This window comes from Danio aesculapii, chromosome 22, assembly GCF_903798145.1.
Source record: "Danio aesculapii chromosome 22, fDanAes4.1, whole genome shotgun sequence".
NCBI lineage: Eukaryota > Metazoa > Chordata > Actinopteri > Cypriniformes > Danionidae > Danio > Danio aesculapii.
Window position 1 is genome coordinate 6,420,557 of NC_079456.1, and position 17,871 is coordinate 6,438,427.

The following is a 17,871-nucleotide window of genomic DNA, read 5'->3' on the forward strand; positions in this document are numbered from 1 at the left end:
TGACTCAGTGGTTAGCACTGTCGCCACACAGCAAGAAGGTCGCTGGTTCAAGTCCCGACTAAGTTAGTTGGCATTTCTGTGTGGAGTTTGCATCTTCTCCCTATGTTGGCGTGGGTTTCCTTTAGGTGCTCCAGTTTCCCCACAATCCAAAGACATGTGCTATAGGTGAATAGGATGAACTAAATTGTCCTTAGTGTGTGTGAATGAGAGTGTATGTTTCCCAGTACTGGGTTGTGGTGGGAAGGGCAACATATGCTGGATAAGTTGGCGGTTTATTCCACTGTGGCGACCTCTGAAATAGAGACTAACCTGAAGAAAAATGAATGAATGAATAATATAAATCCTCTGAAATCTCGCAGATTCTAAAGTACAGTGCATTATTATTCTGGCATGAAATAAGAACACAAGGAGAACACATGAACAGCAGTGTTCAGAATGTTTAATCAAATTCATTTTCACAATAATAGTCACATCATTCTCTAGTGTATTAATTGGCCCCTAAAGTGCACATTGCCTGCATACTTTTCAAGTACCTCTCAACAATACGTACAGAACTGGCACGGTCACGGCAAACGCGGCGCATGTCAGCACTGTATTGTATAGACTTGCTTTGTTGATATGCGCCTCTAATCTTTTCTCCGTTTGACCGAGGCCTTGAACGACTGTCTCAGTATCGCAAACAAAAAGCTGCGTGTCTCGGGTTTGAATGACTGGCTTCTCTAAAGGACGAGACTGTAGAGTGGTTTTCACCGTCTGCAGCTCTGTCCCGACCTTCGATAAATTCTCCCATACTTGCTCTAGTTGTGGTTTAAGGCTTTCGATGAGCCCTTGAGCTTTTTGGCTGTTTTGGAGAATCTCTTGAATCGCTTCTTCCGAGGCACTAGAAGAGGAAGATTGGACAACAGCAGCTGCTGGTTGCACGATGGCCGGCTTGCCAATTTTTGCATCTTCTCCGCTACCTTTCAAAGTCGTCCTGAGTGAATTGATGAGGTTGCTGAGTTCGTCTTGTTGTGTTTTGTGTAAGCTGGCCTGGACCTTGATTGCTTCCTGAAGACTCACTGGTCCCTTTTGAGCCTCCAGCAATAAGGTTTTGAGTTCCTGCAAACGCACCCGGTTTATGTACGTGGAGCCCATTACGCCAATGATGGCGCCCAACACTGAGCCAATGATGGACCAGTTTTTGGTGCGTTCAGCTCTGGTTCTTTCTTTATCGTGGCTTTCACGCACCGCAGCGGAGAAGAGCGCAAACTTCTCTCGCTCGGCTTCTTCTGCATTCTCGTGGGATGTTCTGAGGCGCCGTTCTTCCTGTGATAAAACAAATTAAATGTTAAGAACTAACGAAAGTAGTGGTACAGTGGTCCCTCGCTATAACAGGGTTCACTTTTCGTGGCTTCGCAGTTTCACCAATTTTTTTTGTGTAATTTATTATGCTTTTTTTCTACAGCGCATTGTGTGAATGACAGCAAGTGCTGTACTGTATGTTTGCAAGTTTTCAATGTTGACAAAATGTTCTGCACTGTCAAAGGCACCTGCGGTAGCACCCGAATAGCAGAGAAAGATGCTAACCATCGCACAAAAAGTTAGACTTCTGGACAAGCTAAAGGAAGGTAGAAGTTACGCGGCTGTAGGGCGACATTACGGAATAAATAAATGAAGGTCAAATGGTTTTTATCTTTGGTTTTATTCTATAGTACTGGACGTATTTTTCTACGAAGGTTTGAACTTTGAGAGTTTTAAACAAGAAAGAAAAGTGTGAAAATGTTAATGTCTGCATGAGAAAAGTGTATAAAGTTTATAGTGAGGGGTTTTACTGCCATAAATTCAATTCAATTCACCTTTATTTGTATAGCGCTTATACAATGTAGATTGTGTCAAAGCATCTTCACATAAAAGGTCATAGTAAATTGGAACAGTGTAGTTCAGTGTAAAACATCTATAACAATTGTAAAAAGTAAAGCTGACTACTTTGCGGATTTCGGCTAATGCGGGGTATTACTATTATTGTGGAAGACGAGTCTTCGCTGAGGCCAGCTTCCAGGCTACGCCGCTGAGACTGCAGCTCTGCACAAGACGTTTGGCCAGCAGAGAAATTAAAATGGTCATGCCCAACTGAGCCTGGTTTCTCTCAAGGTTTTTTTTCTTCACTTTCGCCATTAGTGAAGGTTTTTTTCTTCTCCGCTGTCGCCACTGGCTTGCATGGTTCGGGATCTGTAGAGCTGCGCATCGTTGGATTTGCTCTTCAGTGTTTGGACTCTCAGTAGTGATTATTAAACCACACTGAACTGAGCTAAACTGAACTGAACTTAAACACTACAAACTGAACTACACTGTTCCTATTTACTGTGACCTTTTATGTGAAGCTGCTTTGACACAATCTACATTGTATAAGCGCTATACAAATAAAGGTGAATTTAATTGAATTGAACGTAACTCCCGCAAATAACAAGGGTCCATTGTAGTGACAAACCAAAGGGAAATTTACAAAACATAGCGATCAGCAGTCTTCATTTTGTTTGCGCTTGTTTAATGTTACCAATACTACTGTGAGCCTCTCTAACAACTCGAAGGAAACACTTCGTATTTGGGATTTTTGTGTGTTTTTTGTAAACTTTGAAAAGATTTGATTCACATTAATTCAATTCAATTCACCTTTATTTGTATAGCGCTTTTACAATCTAGATTGTGTCAAAGCAGCTTCACATAAAAAGTCCTAGCAATGAATAAATATTATAGTAAATATAGTAAATATTCATTTTAAACTACATCGTTGGCATAAAAACACACCCTCAATTTCTGGCAGAATGAAAATAGCTTTCTGTAATAACCCACCTGCAGTAGCTTGTGTTCAAGTGTTGCTAACTCTAAATAATGTGCCTCTTCACGCGACACCCGGTCCAAACGGTCTCTCACTTCTTTCAGTCGAACTTGTAGAGCCTCCAGGCTAGTGTGAGCTTCCTTTACAATTCCTCTGGCGACCATGAAAGCCTTCTCAGCCTAAAACCAAAACATGATTGAGATATATACACTTAATACACTTCATTGAACATGTACACCATCTATATATTATATAACTGCAGGTTAACTATGTTTATATACTGTATAATAAGTTTAACTGTTAAAAGCTAATAGTTACTAGTTAATTAGTAAAGTTATTAGCAACTATTAAAGTTCTGATAACTATTAACTTATAATGTGCACCTTTTGTAAAGCTCCTTAATTACTGTGAGAAGCGCTACACAAACATACTTGAATTTTATTGACTGTCTCCAAGAATTCAAAAGGAAAGTGCACATATTTCTTGACACATTACCTCTGTAACTTTGGACTGAGCATCTCGGACTTCATTAAGCCCGACAAACTCTTCATAGCGCTCCCACCAGTAGTTGACGGTCACTGTTGTGGTTTTCACTGCATTTCGTCCCCATTGTTTCCCCAGCTCTCCTGCATATGTTAATGCTGACGCCGTGCGCTCTTTAGCTGATGTAGTTTTATTCGGCTCATCTTTGGGGGTTTGCTGCTGGGTGCAGTATGTTCTGTGTAGGCTCCACTGGACCGGGCTGAACCCTTGGTGTCGGTAGAGACACGTGGAGACAAAGCTGCCTGGAAATACAGTGTTCGCTCTGAACCGCATTGAAGAGCCTCATATGTCGAGTCGCCACACGTCAAATATATAACCTGTAAACACACTAAAATCAATACATGGAGACCTGTTCGGTGTATTGAGATAAGGTTAGCTTTATATTCACACATTTGGACTTTCTACTTAATAATATAATTTCACAAAAGTATGATAAATAGTGAAATCATATCAGTAGTAAATTATTATCAAAGCACAAAACAAAGTCAAATAAAAAGTGCTGATGTTGTTTTCATACTTTGTGAAATGTTGTCATACATGTGATTTCAGATGCAATATTCAATGTATCATGGTAAACAATATAGGGAGCATTTCACAAGTTATCACTGATCGAATGTCTCAATATAAAACCAATTTTACCTCAATATTAGGAGGTATTTTCTAAAAAAAAACTTATCTGGCCACACAAATGAAGACAAAGGTAAGAAAATATGTCTTAATAATAACTGTATAGACTAAATAGGAAATTACTTTCATTTGAATTAGAACACACTTCAGTAGATTCTCTAGGTCTTGAGATATGTAATACATCATCTAAAAGATACGATACATGAATTACACACAAAATAAAATGACCTACCAATGGAGCCACTACATCACTGACATGATTTCAGACCCAAAACATAACATCTAAAACTTAAATATGTTGATAATTTATACATGAATTACACACAACATAAAACGACCTACCGGCGGAACCACTCCATCACTTAAATTCAGACCTAATGTTCAAAATACCATGGTAAACAATATAGTGAGCATGTCACAAGTTGTCACATAGAGGTAAAGTTGGTTTTATGTTCACATATTCGTTCATTTAGAAGTCTCTATATTGTTTACCATGCTACTTTGAATGTTCGATAGGAATTAGCATGCAAGTATGACTTGAAAACAACATTAACACTGTTTATTTGACTGTACACAATGTTGTACTTTGATAGTCATTGGCTGCTTATATGATTTCACTATTTAGAGTTTGCAAATAATACTTTTATTAAATTATTTTATTAAGGGGAAAGTCAGAATGTGTGAATATAAAATCAACTTTACCTCTATAGTTGTCACTGATTGAATGTGCGAATAGAAAACCAACTTTACCTCAATCTTAGGTGGTATTTTCTAAATATATATATATATATATATATATATATATATATATATATATATATATATATATATATATATATATATATATATTGGGGGGGATTTGTAAATGGCTACACAAATGAAGAAAACAAAAATGAGAACATATGTATTAAACAATAATAAATGTATAGAGTAAATAGGAAATTACTTTAATTTGAATCAGAACAAACTTCTATAATTTCTACAAGTCCTTAGATATGAAACACAACATCTAAAACTTAAATATGTTGGTCATTTATACACGAAATAACAATATATTCAAAGTAAATATGATCTTTGTTTTTCGGTTTCAGCCGTGCTGGTCTCTAAAATGACCTATAGATAAAGCAAAACTGGTTTACGAGCCCATGAATGAATTCACCAGTGTCGGCTAATATGTTTACAGTAAGTCATTTCAGAACATAAACACATACCGGCGATTTCCCGTTTGGTCGCGTTCCCGCTCAAATCAGCAATTCATCATGTTTAAAAACTGTGGATTATAATATAAATATCTGTCAAATATCCTGAAATGTCATCTTGCGGCATGAAAACATTTCTTACAGGCAGTAAACCGGTGCTGTTTTCGACAGAATCTTCGGTTAATGATTCAGTTAAACCGATTCTAACATACATTTAAAAGTGTTTCTTTAAACAATCGTTTAAAACTAGCTGAGAGAATAATTTGATTTAGAAATCAAACAATGAGGCCGACAAACTGCTCATAAACAATGCTAAATTTACAAAACTATTTCAAACCAGCTCGTTTAAATGAACCGTCCATGCGAATCGATTCACCAAACTGAATCTCTCAGGTTCTCTCAGGCACTCGACGGAACCGCTACATCCGGGTAACTGCTGGGGTCCTGACAGCGCGGAAAAAAGCGTTAGCTAAATAATCCGAGCAGCATGTCTGGAAGAGAAGGTAACATTAAATTAAGTTAAAACGCTAGACATGACGGTTTCGTGGCGTAGAACGGCATGATAAATAAATAACGCGATTTTCTGACTACATTGTCGGTCTCTACGGATTATAAGCGCGTTGTTATTCTTTATACCTAACGTAAGGCTAACTGCATTAGCTGTAATATAATTGGTTATGGTGGAATGAATAGAAGTTGGTGTTATCTTCTATTGCTATTTGATTTTTATCATGTGTGATTGTTGTCAAATGTATAGTTTAATCTTTTATAATTATAACAGCATTTCTGCAGGGTATTTAAAAGTCTTAAATATCAAAATCCAAAGTTTAGGCCTGAAAAAGTCTTAAATCTGCTGAAATATTGTGTTGTAGGTCTTAAATCTTCTTTTAAACAGGTCTTAATTTCCCTTTGTTCATGTATTACTACCCAATCTGACCAAAACCCATACAATCACCAACAATCATCTCAATAAAACGTTAAACTTTTTATTTAAAAAGGTAGTTTTTAACTCTATCATAATGGTTTAATTATTTTCCTTACAGTAACATTTGTTTAAAAGTTCTCCATCTATTTACTGCTGAGGACACAGACCTGGACAGACTGTTGTCCATAAATTTAGTTTATTATAGTTATTTTAAAACATTTTTTAATTTTATTTTAAACAAAGTTTATGTTGGGGGAAAAGTGTATGGATACAAGTAGAGCTTGCTTGTTTTTACACAATATTTAAAATATTTAACTAAGAAATAAAATGTAAAATACTACTAATAAAAAATAATAGTTATTTATTATTGTTGTAATATTAAATATATTAATTTATAGTATTTTTTTTAGGTCAAATAAAAAATCTTTTCCATCTGGGCAATTTGGAAAATTCCTCAGCCTTTAGTGCTTTATGAGTTTAAAGTTTCATTCATAATGGTCTTTAAAATGTCTTAAATCTTAAACCTGCAGAAACCCTGTATAATAATAACAAAGCTTTTCATATTTTTTTAATTTAAGGAGGTAAAAAGAAGCCCCTCAAGGCTCCCAAGAAGCAATCGAAGGAGATGGACGATGTAAGTTCAGTTCTGTGAGAAGTGTTTATATATAAACAGAGCTCATGGGTTTGTGGACATATAAACTGCTTTAATGGCTACAGAGTATTACCAATCTAAGTTTAGATATCTAGAAATAAAATAGTTTGGGCTTTATCTTGATCTGCTTAACTGCAAGAACGAATTCCTGGTTTTATTTCCAAACTACAGGAGGATATGGCTTACAAACAGAAACAAAAGGAGGACCAGAAAGCAATGGAACAATTGAAAGCCAAGGCTGCGGGGAAAGGACCTTTAAGTAAGAGATGCAAAAACCATTCTGTCATTTTTTTATATATATATTAATCAATGGAGTTGGATTCTGGAAGTAAAAACTGGTTTCTGACCTTTGAATTTGGTTAATTTTTTTTTTTTTAAAAGGCACAAAGTTCAAAGGCTTCGTTCACCCAAAACTTAAAATTGTGTCATTTCACTAGTCATAAACCTGCTTGAGTTTCAAATGAAGATATTTTGGAAAATGTTAGAAATTAGTACCATTGATTTCTGTCATTTTATTAAATTTTTTAATAGAAGTCGATGGTAATTAGTTTCTAACATTTTTTGGAATATCTTGTTTTGTGTTAAACTCAAAAGCTTTGCAACCACTTGAAAGTGAGTAAATAGAAATTTTTGGGTGAACTACCTCTTTTACGACAAACAATGTCATGGTTTCCGCTACATTCATTCTTCCATGGCGGGGCGCCACGCCACAATTCATCCCGCCACGGCTACATTACAGCTTCTCATTCAAAACATTAGATTTTTTAAATAGCGGGTGATAATTGCACCAAAACGTATTAAAGGGTACGTGAATTATAACCACGTGAACTTTTCGTGCTTCATTTGTTTAACCCTTTAAGGTTACGTGCTGACTGGCAGATGCGTGAGGCCAGCTAACACGACGTAAAGCCGTTTCACTTTACTTCAGGATGCATTAATACAGCTCTGTAGGTCTATTGGAGACATTCATAAATATTCCTAGCAAATCTAATAAATGTTGGAGACATACTCGTTACATAAATGCACTAAACCACGCTTCAGCAGCGTTTATTTGAGAGCGCACAAGAAGATCTGCGCTCAGTGTTGCCAGATGATGCTGACTGTTTCCAGCCTAAAAGCTGTTGAGATCACAAGCGATATACACTGTTCTAAGCATATGTATGCGAAGAATGGGGGCTTATGGCATCACTTTGGGAGATCAAAACAGGTTTATGAGGGCAGACCGGAGCTGGTGGGCACACCGTTGCAAAACAGTCCAAATTTTTACTACCCGCCTATGTCACTTTTTACCCGCAAAAATAAATTCAAAACCGCCCAATCAGGCAACACTGTCTGCGCTTGAGCAGCGCGTATTTGAAGGCGTGCAAGAAGTTTTGTGCACGAGTAGAGGAAATCGGCGCGCAAGGAAAGAGATTCACATGCTGTAGGCCAGTGTTTCCCAACCCTGTTCCTGAAGGCACACCAACAGTCCACATTTTCAACCTCTCCCTAATCAAACACACCTGAATCAACTTATCATAACATCAGAAGAGACTCCAACACCTGAAGTTAATGGGTCAGAAAAGGGAGACATCCAAAATATGTACTGTTGGTGTGCCTCCAGGAACAGGGTTGGGAAACACTGCTGTAGGCTATTACATGAATGCGATCTCGACTCCTAATACTGCGCTCACGACATTTGTCATTAAAATTTACACAGTAGATCTGTGTAAAAAGGCCTGCCGCCACAGCTGGAAAAAATCCTAGAGGAAACACTGAATGTATAATCTTTTTAAATATATATATATATATATATATATATATATATATATATATATATATATATATATTCAGTTTTGTTAAACCCATCTGTTTGAATAATAATTAATGGAGGAAAAACTACATTTCCCATAATGCTACATAGTACAAATGATCAATTAGAGAATAAGACCTTTAGCTTGTGTAAATATAGCTATATATTTTTAGAAATATGAATCTTTTTTATTATATATTACATTACATTTCTATTCTAATTATATTTGTTTGTAATATTTAGTTTGATTGTCATTCAGGAGTGTAGTTCTTTCCCTCATTAAACACATAAATCGCTTATTTTTAACTATTTGGCACAAAAATTCATAATGCTGTGATTCTCCTGTGGAAAAATTCTTGATCAACAATGTTTTTGGTGACTCAGTTATACTCTTTCTAGTTATCTCAACTTACAAAACTGGGTTTAGTCAAACTGACTAAAATATTGAGCTAAACTTTGTATACATTTAAAAATTATACCTGATTAACTTATTAATAATAAGTTATAGAAACAAAAACAATTATCTTTCAAACTTTTGTAATATACATATAGATTTTGTTATCCATCCATCCCACATCCCAAAGGGGAAAACTCTTCCAGGATCAGTGCTGCTGAAAATATTGCTGTTCACTAATACAGTATTTTACAGTTTTTCCCAAAATGTATGAATCCAGTGTAAGTAAATGCCTCTAAACATTATTTGTTCCTTTCCACAGCTGGAGGTGGAATCAAGAAATCTGGGAAGAAGTGAACGTGGTTCAGTGTGTTATTTGCTTGCTGTTCAAACCACCAACTCATGATTTGGGTCCACAATGGCAACGTCAAATGTATTATTTTTTTTTAGTTACTTCATATTTCTCTTGTAAAGAAAACGTAATAAAGTTTGTAATGACTGTACATTTCAATTTCAGAAGTTTTAATTAATGATTGTGAAACATCATGATAAAACAGCTGTGTAACATCCAAACAAGTGATCCGTTATGTTGTTAATCATTCACACGTTTCATGTCCTCTTGGATCTTCATTTAGTCTAAACAAACAAACACACACAGACAAAACATGTTACTATTGTGTTTATGTTTTAGTAATTTTGCTGCTGTGTGCGAGTCTCATACTTTGCGTTTCTTCGATTTGTCCTTGAGCTCCACCTCTACTGGATAGTGGTCACTCACTTTTAGTGCCTGTGAAGACATGACATCTTATAAACCACATTATGTAAGCTAAATGTACAGTATTAACTCATGGTAAACGTGATTAAATCAACTGTGACCACAAAACCAGTCAAAGGCCATTAATGAAAACTCAAATATCTCATTTATAAAAGTGTGTGTGTGTTTCATTGGCAGTACTCATAGTTATAAAAGCAGTCTTTAACGTGGGAGAGTACTTTCCGCCATGTCAAGATCTGAGCAGGGTTACATGCTTATTCTTGTGGCAATACTTCAGTTATTCCAACATCTACTAAAAGCAGAGTATGTGCTAGTAATGGGGAAAAAACAAGTGAAACCGTGCTATAGTGACTCCTGGTGGTCAACTGTAAATGCAACAAAAATTTAAAACATGCAGTAGAATTGGTTCATCTAACGCAGTGTTTCCCAACCCTGTTCCTGGAGGCACACCAACAGTACATATTTTGGATGTCTCCCTTTTCTGACCCATAACTTCAGGTGTTAGAGTCTCTTCTGATGTTATAAGTTGATTCAGGTGTGTTTGATTAGGGAGAGGTTGAAAATGTGTACTGTTGGTGTGCCTTCAGGAACAGGGTTGGGAAACACTGATCTAACGTATTGCTGACTTTAAATTGAAAGTATAACCTATTAACTCTTGTGTGCTGTTCAGATTGACCACCCTTTGTTTATGTTCGTAGCTGTTTTTGCCTCATTGACTTCCATTATAATGAGAATTTTTTTGATTGCAAAGCCATGACACCATATTATGCATTCTTTATTATTGATGTTTTTCCCTGTTTGGAAGAGGTAAAACGTTACATTTTTACTGTTGATCAACAGTTGGCAGCATTAACCCTTTATATAACCATATTTTTGTGCACTGTGACTAAAGACCAACAATAAAATGAGCACATTTACCTCTTCCCAACTAGGAAAACCAGCAACAAACAAAGAATGCATGATTATATGTTGTCATGAATTTGCAATCAAAAAAATGTCATTATAATGAAAGTCAATGGGGCAAAAACAGCCACTAACATAATGAAAGGGTAATCAATTTGAGTTTGTTGAATTTTTTTCAAAGCATTTTCCCAAAATACATGTCAAAATAAGATTGGTCACCAAAAAAAATCAGTCCATTTGCTGAAACGCAGAGAAACTTGTGGCCAAATTAAGACTTAAAATCAGCCCAGAGTGGATGAAAACAACCTCGATGGCACACAAGGGTTAATGCACTTAGCGTATCAAATGTCCTTAAATATGTCTGCATTACACATTTTCAAGGCTTATATAATGCTAAATACATCAACAAGACACTTAACTATTATTCCTTTACATTTTACAAATGTCTCATTAAAATGTCTACAACAGGGGTGTCTAGACTTGGTCCTGGAGGGCCAGTGTGCTGCAGAGTTTAGCTCCAATTTCCTTTAACACACCTGGCTGGAAGTTTCTAGTACACCTTGAAAGAGCTTGATTGGCTGTTTCAGGTGTGTCTAATTGGGGTTGGAACTAAATGCAGGACACTGGCCCTCCAGGACCGAGTTTGGACACCCCTGGTCTACAAACTGGTAAAAACTATGAAACTTGTACAGTAATTCGCCACTAGGGGCCGCCAAGCAGGAACTTATCACACTTCCCAAACAGTAATGAAGCCTCCTTTACTGAAATCACGTGACCTTACCAATTTGATATGTGCTTCAAAACAACTGGTTCGGTACAAAAGATTCGTAAAGGTTTCAAAGCTTCAGTAACAAGTGCTTCGAAAGGTGCCATTACTAATGTACAGTAATAACTTATGGTAAGTGTGATTAAATGAGCTGTAACCACAAAACCAGTAACACCAACAGGCCCATAACCTGTCTGTTAAAAGTGGTGGTTCTTTTTTCCTCAAAAAGGGGACCTTATTGCAGTTATTTGCCTGATTTTCTATTGAATTAGGATGTTCAAATACTTCATTTTAGTGACATTTTAAGCACTAAATGTTGCTGCATTTGCTTGTCTGATGGTTACCATTACTACACTTTTTGATGTAACAAAAATATGTCCTACATTTTGGTCTAAGTGCTTATCAAACTACTTTATGTTTACAAAAATGTATGTTTATTTACAAATGTGCATTTAAACTATGTTATTACAGTTGTATAAATAATGTAATGAGATTAGAATTTTAGAAATATGAAAAAAATACTTATTTTTTTAAAATGTTAATTTATTATCATCCATCTTAAAAAAACAAACAAACACGAAAAAAACAATTAGGAATCTGTTAAAACTTGTTTGAAATTAAAAACTAGCCTATAGGCAAATAACACACTGGTCAGCTCATTTCCTCAGTCAGAATTTGTCCCATTTAAATAATAATAATTAAATTAGTTATAAAGCCTTCTTCTATTGGTTATTTCACAATTTATGATGGCAAACTGTCAAAAATGGGACAAATGAGCTCATATAGGGGCCAATTTCTGGACTTTTTTAGCAGGGGGGTGGGTCTTTGAACCACCCGAACCCCCCTTGGCTGCGGGCCTGACGAGTCAATTCAACTATTAAAAATATCAACCATCAAAATATAGAAAACGTTTGAAGTTGTGCAAATAAAATTTTTTACAATGCGTATTATTAATGATAAAATAAGTTTAAAATTTCTATTTCAACAATATACAGATGCAAAATAAGACTGCTTTTGTGGTCCAGTGTTACATAAGAGTATGAAATAATTCTTGTTTACATCTTCCTCTGTCAAGCCGAAGGCAGTCTGAAAGTTGAACGGTTTCGCAGAGCCTGGAACAACAGCTTGCATCATATCGTCTCCATAAATAACAATCCTGTGTATGAAAACGTTACAATAGTGAGAGACATGTCAGATTACAGAGCTTTCATTTAACCATGTAAATATTTACCGATCGTAAGTGTTGTCGTTGTGTGTGCTGGCTGTGGTGTCTTCATCGTCACTGATCAGCCAATGGAATTCTGGGTCACTTCGGATGCGGATTTGTTTCATTTTTTTATCAGACACGTAACTCCCGTCCGCATTGAAGTCTCCCAAAATCATGATGTTCTGTGTGGATATGAACACACTTAAAACATCTGTTTGTTTTAGAAACTGTTGTACAAACTTGATGCTACACTGTAAAACCTAAAAAGTTAAGGCAACTCAAACCATTTGAGGAAACCGATTGCAACAAACCATTTAAGTTCGAAATCTAATCCTAATGAGTACTGTGAACTTAATCTATTTGAGTAAATAAAGCAATTTGAGCACAGTAAAACTCAATAAATGAAGAGAACTCAAACCAACTGAGTACTGTAAAGTCCAATAAGTTAAGGTTACTCAAACCGTTTGAGGAAACCGATTGCTACAAACCATTTAAGTTTGAAATCTAATCCTAATGAGTACTGTGAACTTAATCTATTTGAGTAAACAAAGCAATTTGAGCACAGTAAAGCTCAATAAATGAAGAGAACTCAAACCAACTGAGTACTGTAAAACACAATAAGTGAAGGCAACTCAAACCGTTTGAGGAAACCGATTGTTACAAACCATTTAAGTTTGAAATCTAATCCTAATGAGTACTGTGAACTTAATCTATTTGAGTAAATGAAGCAATTTGAGCACAGTAAAGCTCAATAAATGAAGAGAACTCAAACCAACTGAGTACTGTAAATCCCAATAAGTTAAGGTAACTCAAACCATTTGAGGAAACCGATTGCAACAAACCATTTGAGCTAAAAAAACTAATCTATATGAGTACTTAGAACTTACTCCATTTAAGTTGAAGAGGTATTTAATTAACTCATTACCTTCAACACTGAGTTCAAAACTTATTTCAAACGAGTAGAACTAATTTCAGTAGATTTTGAGTTAACTACACTCATTTCATTTGATAAAGTTGACTGTTGGGTTTTACAGTGTATTTATCATTTCATAAAAAGTGTAGCCTACTATATTAATGATCGTTTTGAAGTATAGCATGGGAAAAGAGCGATAATAATGTAATATTTTGCATAAAAATCCATTAATCTGCAAAACAAAAGGTATTTATGCTCACTTGAGGTGGTTTTGGACATGTGTGATAAAGTATTAATGATATTAATGGGAGATGGAAATGCATTTGTCGAATAAACTCTGATGTAGCAAACATTACACCCACGTGACCAATCAGCTGTCTTCATTATGCTTGCTTTGTTTACTGTTGGTTGCTAAGTTACCAATACTACAGTCAGACACTCTAATGCTGTTCACAACCAGTGGTGTAGTCAGGGCTATGCGCACGTATACTCAGTATGCCTACTTTTTTCCACTAGCTGTTTGGGTATTACGACTTCTGAGGATCAATAATTATGGTGGCTTGAAAAGCCAGCATATTGTTATCTATCAAAACTTCTTCTTCTTCTTCTTCTTCTTCTTCTTCTTCTTCTTCTTCTGAGACTAATTTCTAAGTGTATCTCCTCCTAGGCCTTTCAAGCTACATACTTCAAACTTTCGTCAAACCTTCAAACTGGTCTGACTCGGGTTGCTATATCTTTTTTAACTGATCCGACTCTGGGTTTTCCGAAAAACGACCCAGAAAAATCCCTAAAGTCCCATTGACTTAACATTGGGTCAAACTTTGTGAGCTCATAACTCTGCATCAGACTGTCCTACAGACTTCTAACTGGACTCATTTAACTCAGTCTAGCCAGCAGCCAATAACTGATGACTTCTTAACTTACTAGCCACTCCCTAGCAACCACTTACAGCACCTTAGCAACTGTCCCATAGACTTCCAATGTAAAAGACTGTCATTGACTTAACATTGGATCAACCTTTGTGAGCTCATAACTCTGCATCAGACTGTCCTACAGACTAGAGTCTGGCCTCATTCAACTCAGTCTAGCCAGCAGCCAATCACTGATTACCTTTAAACTTACTAGCCACTCCCTAGCAACCAATTTCAGCACCCTAGCAACTGTCCCAGAGACTGTGACTAGCTATTCTAACACATGCTAACAGTTTAAACTTCCTACTGACATGCTAATCTTGCTAGAAAGGTGCTAACAACACGATAGTGACATGCTAGTCATGCTAGTAACATGCTAATTCATGCTAACAACATGCTAATTCATGCTAGAAACAAGCTGATTCATGCTAGAATCATGCTAGTAACATACTAATATCATGCTAGTTACATGCTAATATCATGCTTGTTACATGCTAATGCATGCTAGAATCATGCTAGTAACCTGCTAATTCATGCTAGTAACATGCTGGTAACATGCTAATTCATACTAGAATCATGCTAATTCATGCTAGAAACATGCTAATTCATGCTAACAACATGCTAATCATGCAAGAAACATGCTAGAATCATGCTAGAATCATGCTAGTAACATGCTAATTCATGCTAGTAACATGCTAATTCATGCTAGAATCATGCTAATTCATGTTAGGATCATGCTAGTAACGTGCTAATTCATGCTAGAAACATGCAAGTAACATGCTAAATCATGCTAGAATCATGCTAGTAACATGCTAATTCATGCTAGAATCATGCTAGTAACATGCTAATTCATGCTAGGATCATGCTAATAACATGTAAATTCGTGCTAGAATCATGCTAGTAACATGCTAATTCATGCTAGAATTATGCTAGAAACATGCTAGTTCATGCTAGAATCATGCTAACAACATGCTAATTCATGCTAGAAACATGCTAATTCATGCTAGATGCATGCTAATTCATGGTAGAATCATGCTAGTGAACTTGTAGTGAGCTATGTACTTATCTATGCCGACTGTTTCAAACTTTTCAACTTTAAAACGACTTCAAACTTTTAGACTCGGCTTTTCAAGCCACCATAAAGTTTGTCCTCAAACTTTAATATCTAGTTGCGTATACCCTCGGTATACTCACTTGTTTTGCTGATTAGACTTCCCCTTTAACTGTATACCAAATTTTTTTTAACTCTCATCCTAATTTGTTGCAATTGGTGCATTTTTATTAATATTTTGCACCATTCCCCGCCCCCTGACGACCACAGCAGCTGTGAGAAAATTTCGTGGGTTTTTTGAAGTCTCGCTGAAACGTTAAGGTAAAATTATAAAACAGCATGGGCGGGTTGGGTGGGTAATAGTACACCACCTTTTTTTTAAAGAACTACACCACTGTTCACAACAGATGTGGCATGCGCAAAAAATTCATGCTATTCCCCGCTTAAATAGACGTGTGAACATTTTGAGTTTACTTGCTTCATTCACCCATCAAATTCACTTCACAATAGATGCAGATTCGCGTCATGGGCGAGACTTATGTCTGCCCGGTGACTCTAGTGTCATTGCTAATCATTGAGAGTAGCTGTGCTTTATGTGCTTTAGGAAGTAGGGTTGGGTCGATAGACGATGCTGAGCCGGCATCGCGATCCTCCGCCCCGCCCCCGTCGCAGCAGCAACCCGCTCGCGGAAAATACACACTTCGGCCTCGTTTACACTAATACATCTTAGTTCTAAAATGCCATTTTAGAATGAAAACTAGCATACTAGCACCTAGAAACTCATCTAGCATTTCTGAACAGCCCTCCACGCACACCATACCGATGAAAACGCACCTGTCTGAGCTCCAGGCAGTTAGCGGGTGCTTTGAGCACAAAACCTCAGAGAGCAGTGCACGTCGGACAGTTTATAAAGGATGCACCGCTGGATCGCGTCTCACTATAGTTGTTAAAGGTGATATTTAATTAATCTTGTCTCTATCTAACGACTCTTCGGTCTTTTGAATTTATCAGGTAACAAGTCACAACGTCAGTACACCGCTTCAATCTTTAGCTTTCACGCTTGTGCGAAGTAATTTTAGCGAAAACCTCAGCTATTGCTGGTTGGGCATATTTTTTACCAACCAAATTTATTTATGAATTGGTTATGGGTAAAACAAAGACCATCTGGGTTAGGTAGTTGAAATGGTAGGCAAAAAATAATTAATTCATTATGAATTAATTAATTGTTCGTAAATAATTCATTCACCGCCACCTATGATGACGATGCCATCGTCCATCGCGATGTTTCACATTAGACATCGTACGATGCCAAATTGGTCGACATCACCCAACCCTATTAGGAAGGCTGAAAAACAGCGTAGATTAATTCGGCGCCATGTCTGAGTCCACTAGATGCTTTCAGTGGTGCACCCAGCTCTGCGAGTTTATCAACTCCACCAGAAATTATCCCTGGAAGATGGAGGCTTCTAGCTGTGAGTCAAGCCCAGTTTGATGAGCTGTTGTTCGTTGTCGGCAGGAGGATTTCCCCCCAGGACACCAACAACAGGCACTACGTTATAATCACGCCCCTACAAGAGCAAGCTCCTGATTGGTTAACGCAGTGCGAATGTCTGCTCAAGTTCAGATTTTCCAACTTGAGCTAATTGCGCATCTTGTGCTACGTCATTCACACTGTATCATCCACGCGAATGTCCATTTGCGTCTATGCATTGACTTAAAATACTTGACGCTTCATCCGCATCTGGTGTGAGAGCACCATAAGAACTTGACGTTAATGCACCTAATTCGCATTTGGAATTTTACAGGTTTTTTAAAGTACTTAGAAAAGATTTGCTTCATGTTAGCATGGAAACCCGGCTAGTAATACATGGTTTATAGTATATCATTGCCTAAAAAATCTATTAAAAGGGGTTCACCCAAAAGTTAAAATTCCAAAGTTATTGTTTGCCCTACTATAACCGTTATTATAGTCACCCTACTCTTGCTCCAAACCTTAATGAGTTGCTTTCGTTTAAGCAAAAGCTGAACGCAAAGGACGTTATTTGGAAGTATTTTGGAAATCAGCAGCCCTTGACTTCCATAGCAGGACAATAAAATACTTTGAAGGTCAATGGATACCGGTTTCTCGTCATTCTTCAAAATATCTTCTTTTGCGTTCAACATGAAGAAACTCTTAATGGTTTAGAAGTAATTGAAGCGGAGAAAAGATTATGTTTTAATTTTGAGGTGAACTATCCCTTTAAGGTTTGAAGTAATATTAGAGTTTATTAATATTAATGTCAAACGTTTTACATCAGTTTTCCATTTCGTCTTAACGTCCTGAAACACGTCATAGAGTTCGTCAATTTCCTTCACTGAATCTTCAGGCTTGGTGTGGACGGGCATCAGCACCAAATCC

The 17,871-nt window shown here is 36.7% G+C and overlaps 2 protein-coding genes across 3 annotated transcripts in view; both read right to left on the minus strand.

Annotated features, from left to right (window-relative positions):
- Positions 1-417: 417 nt before the first annotated feature.
- ccdc51 (coiled-coil domain containing 51) lies at positions 418-5,414 on the minus strand. 2 transcript variants are annotated; one of them, XM_056447971.1, is made up of 4 exons: positions 5,197-5,414; positions 3,311-3,686; positions 2,830-2,994; positions 418-1,305 (listed from the first exon to the last, which is right to left on the minus strand). In XM_056447971.1, the coding sequence occupies exons 2-4, from the start codon at positions 3,629-3,631 to the stop codon at positions 526-528; spliced, it is 1,266 nt and encodes a 421-aa protein (XP_056303946.1). In that variant the 5' UTR covers positions 3,632-3,686; positions 5,197-5,414; the 3' UTR covers positions 418-525. The 2 variants fall into 2 exon arrangements, with proteins under 2 accessions (XP_056303946.1, XP_056303945.1); XM_056447970.1 differs by having other exon boundaries at positions 3,311-3,675; positions 5,197-5,413.
- Positions 5,415-9,452: 4,038 nt separating this feature from the next.
- Positions 9,453-17,871, minus strand: part of dnase1l4.1 (deoxyribonuclease 1 like 4, tandem duplicate 1) — a 16,535-nt gene continuing 8,116 nt past the window's right edge. Inside the window, exons 6-10 of the mRNA XM_056447977.1 lie at positions 17,766-17,871; positions 12,623-12,780; positions 12,451-12,547; positions 9,669-9,734; positions 9,453-9,583 (exon numbers count right to left, since the gene is read on the minus strand). The exon at positions 17,766-17,871 is cut by the window's right edge and continues 7 nt beyond it. Coding sequence (XP_056303952.1) covers positions 9,575-9,583; positions 9,669-9,734; positions 12,451-12,547; positions 12,623-12,780; positions 17,766-17,871 — 436 coding nt within the window. The 3' untranslated portion in view covers positions 9,453-9,574. The remainder of the gene's footprint in view (positions 9,584-9,668; positions 9,735-12,450; positions 12,548-12,622; positions 12,781-17,765) is intronic.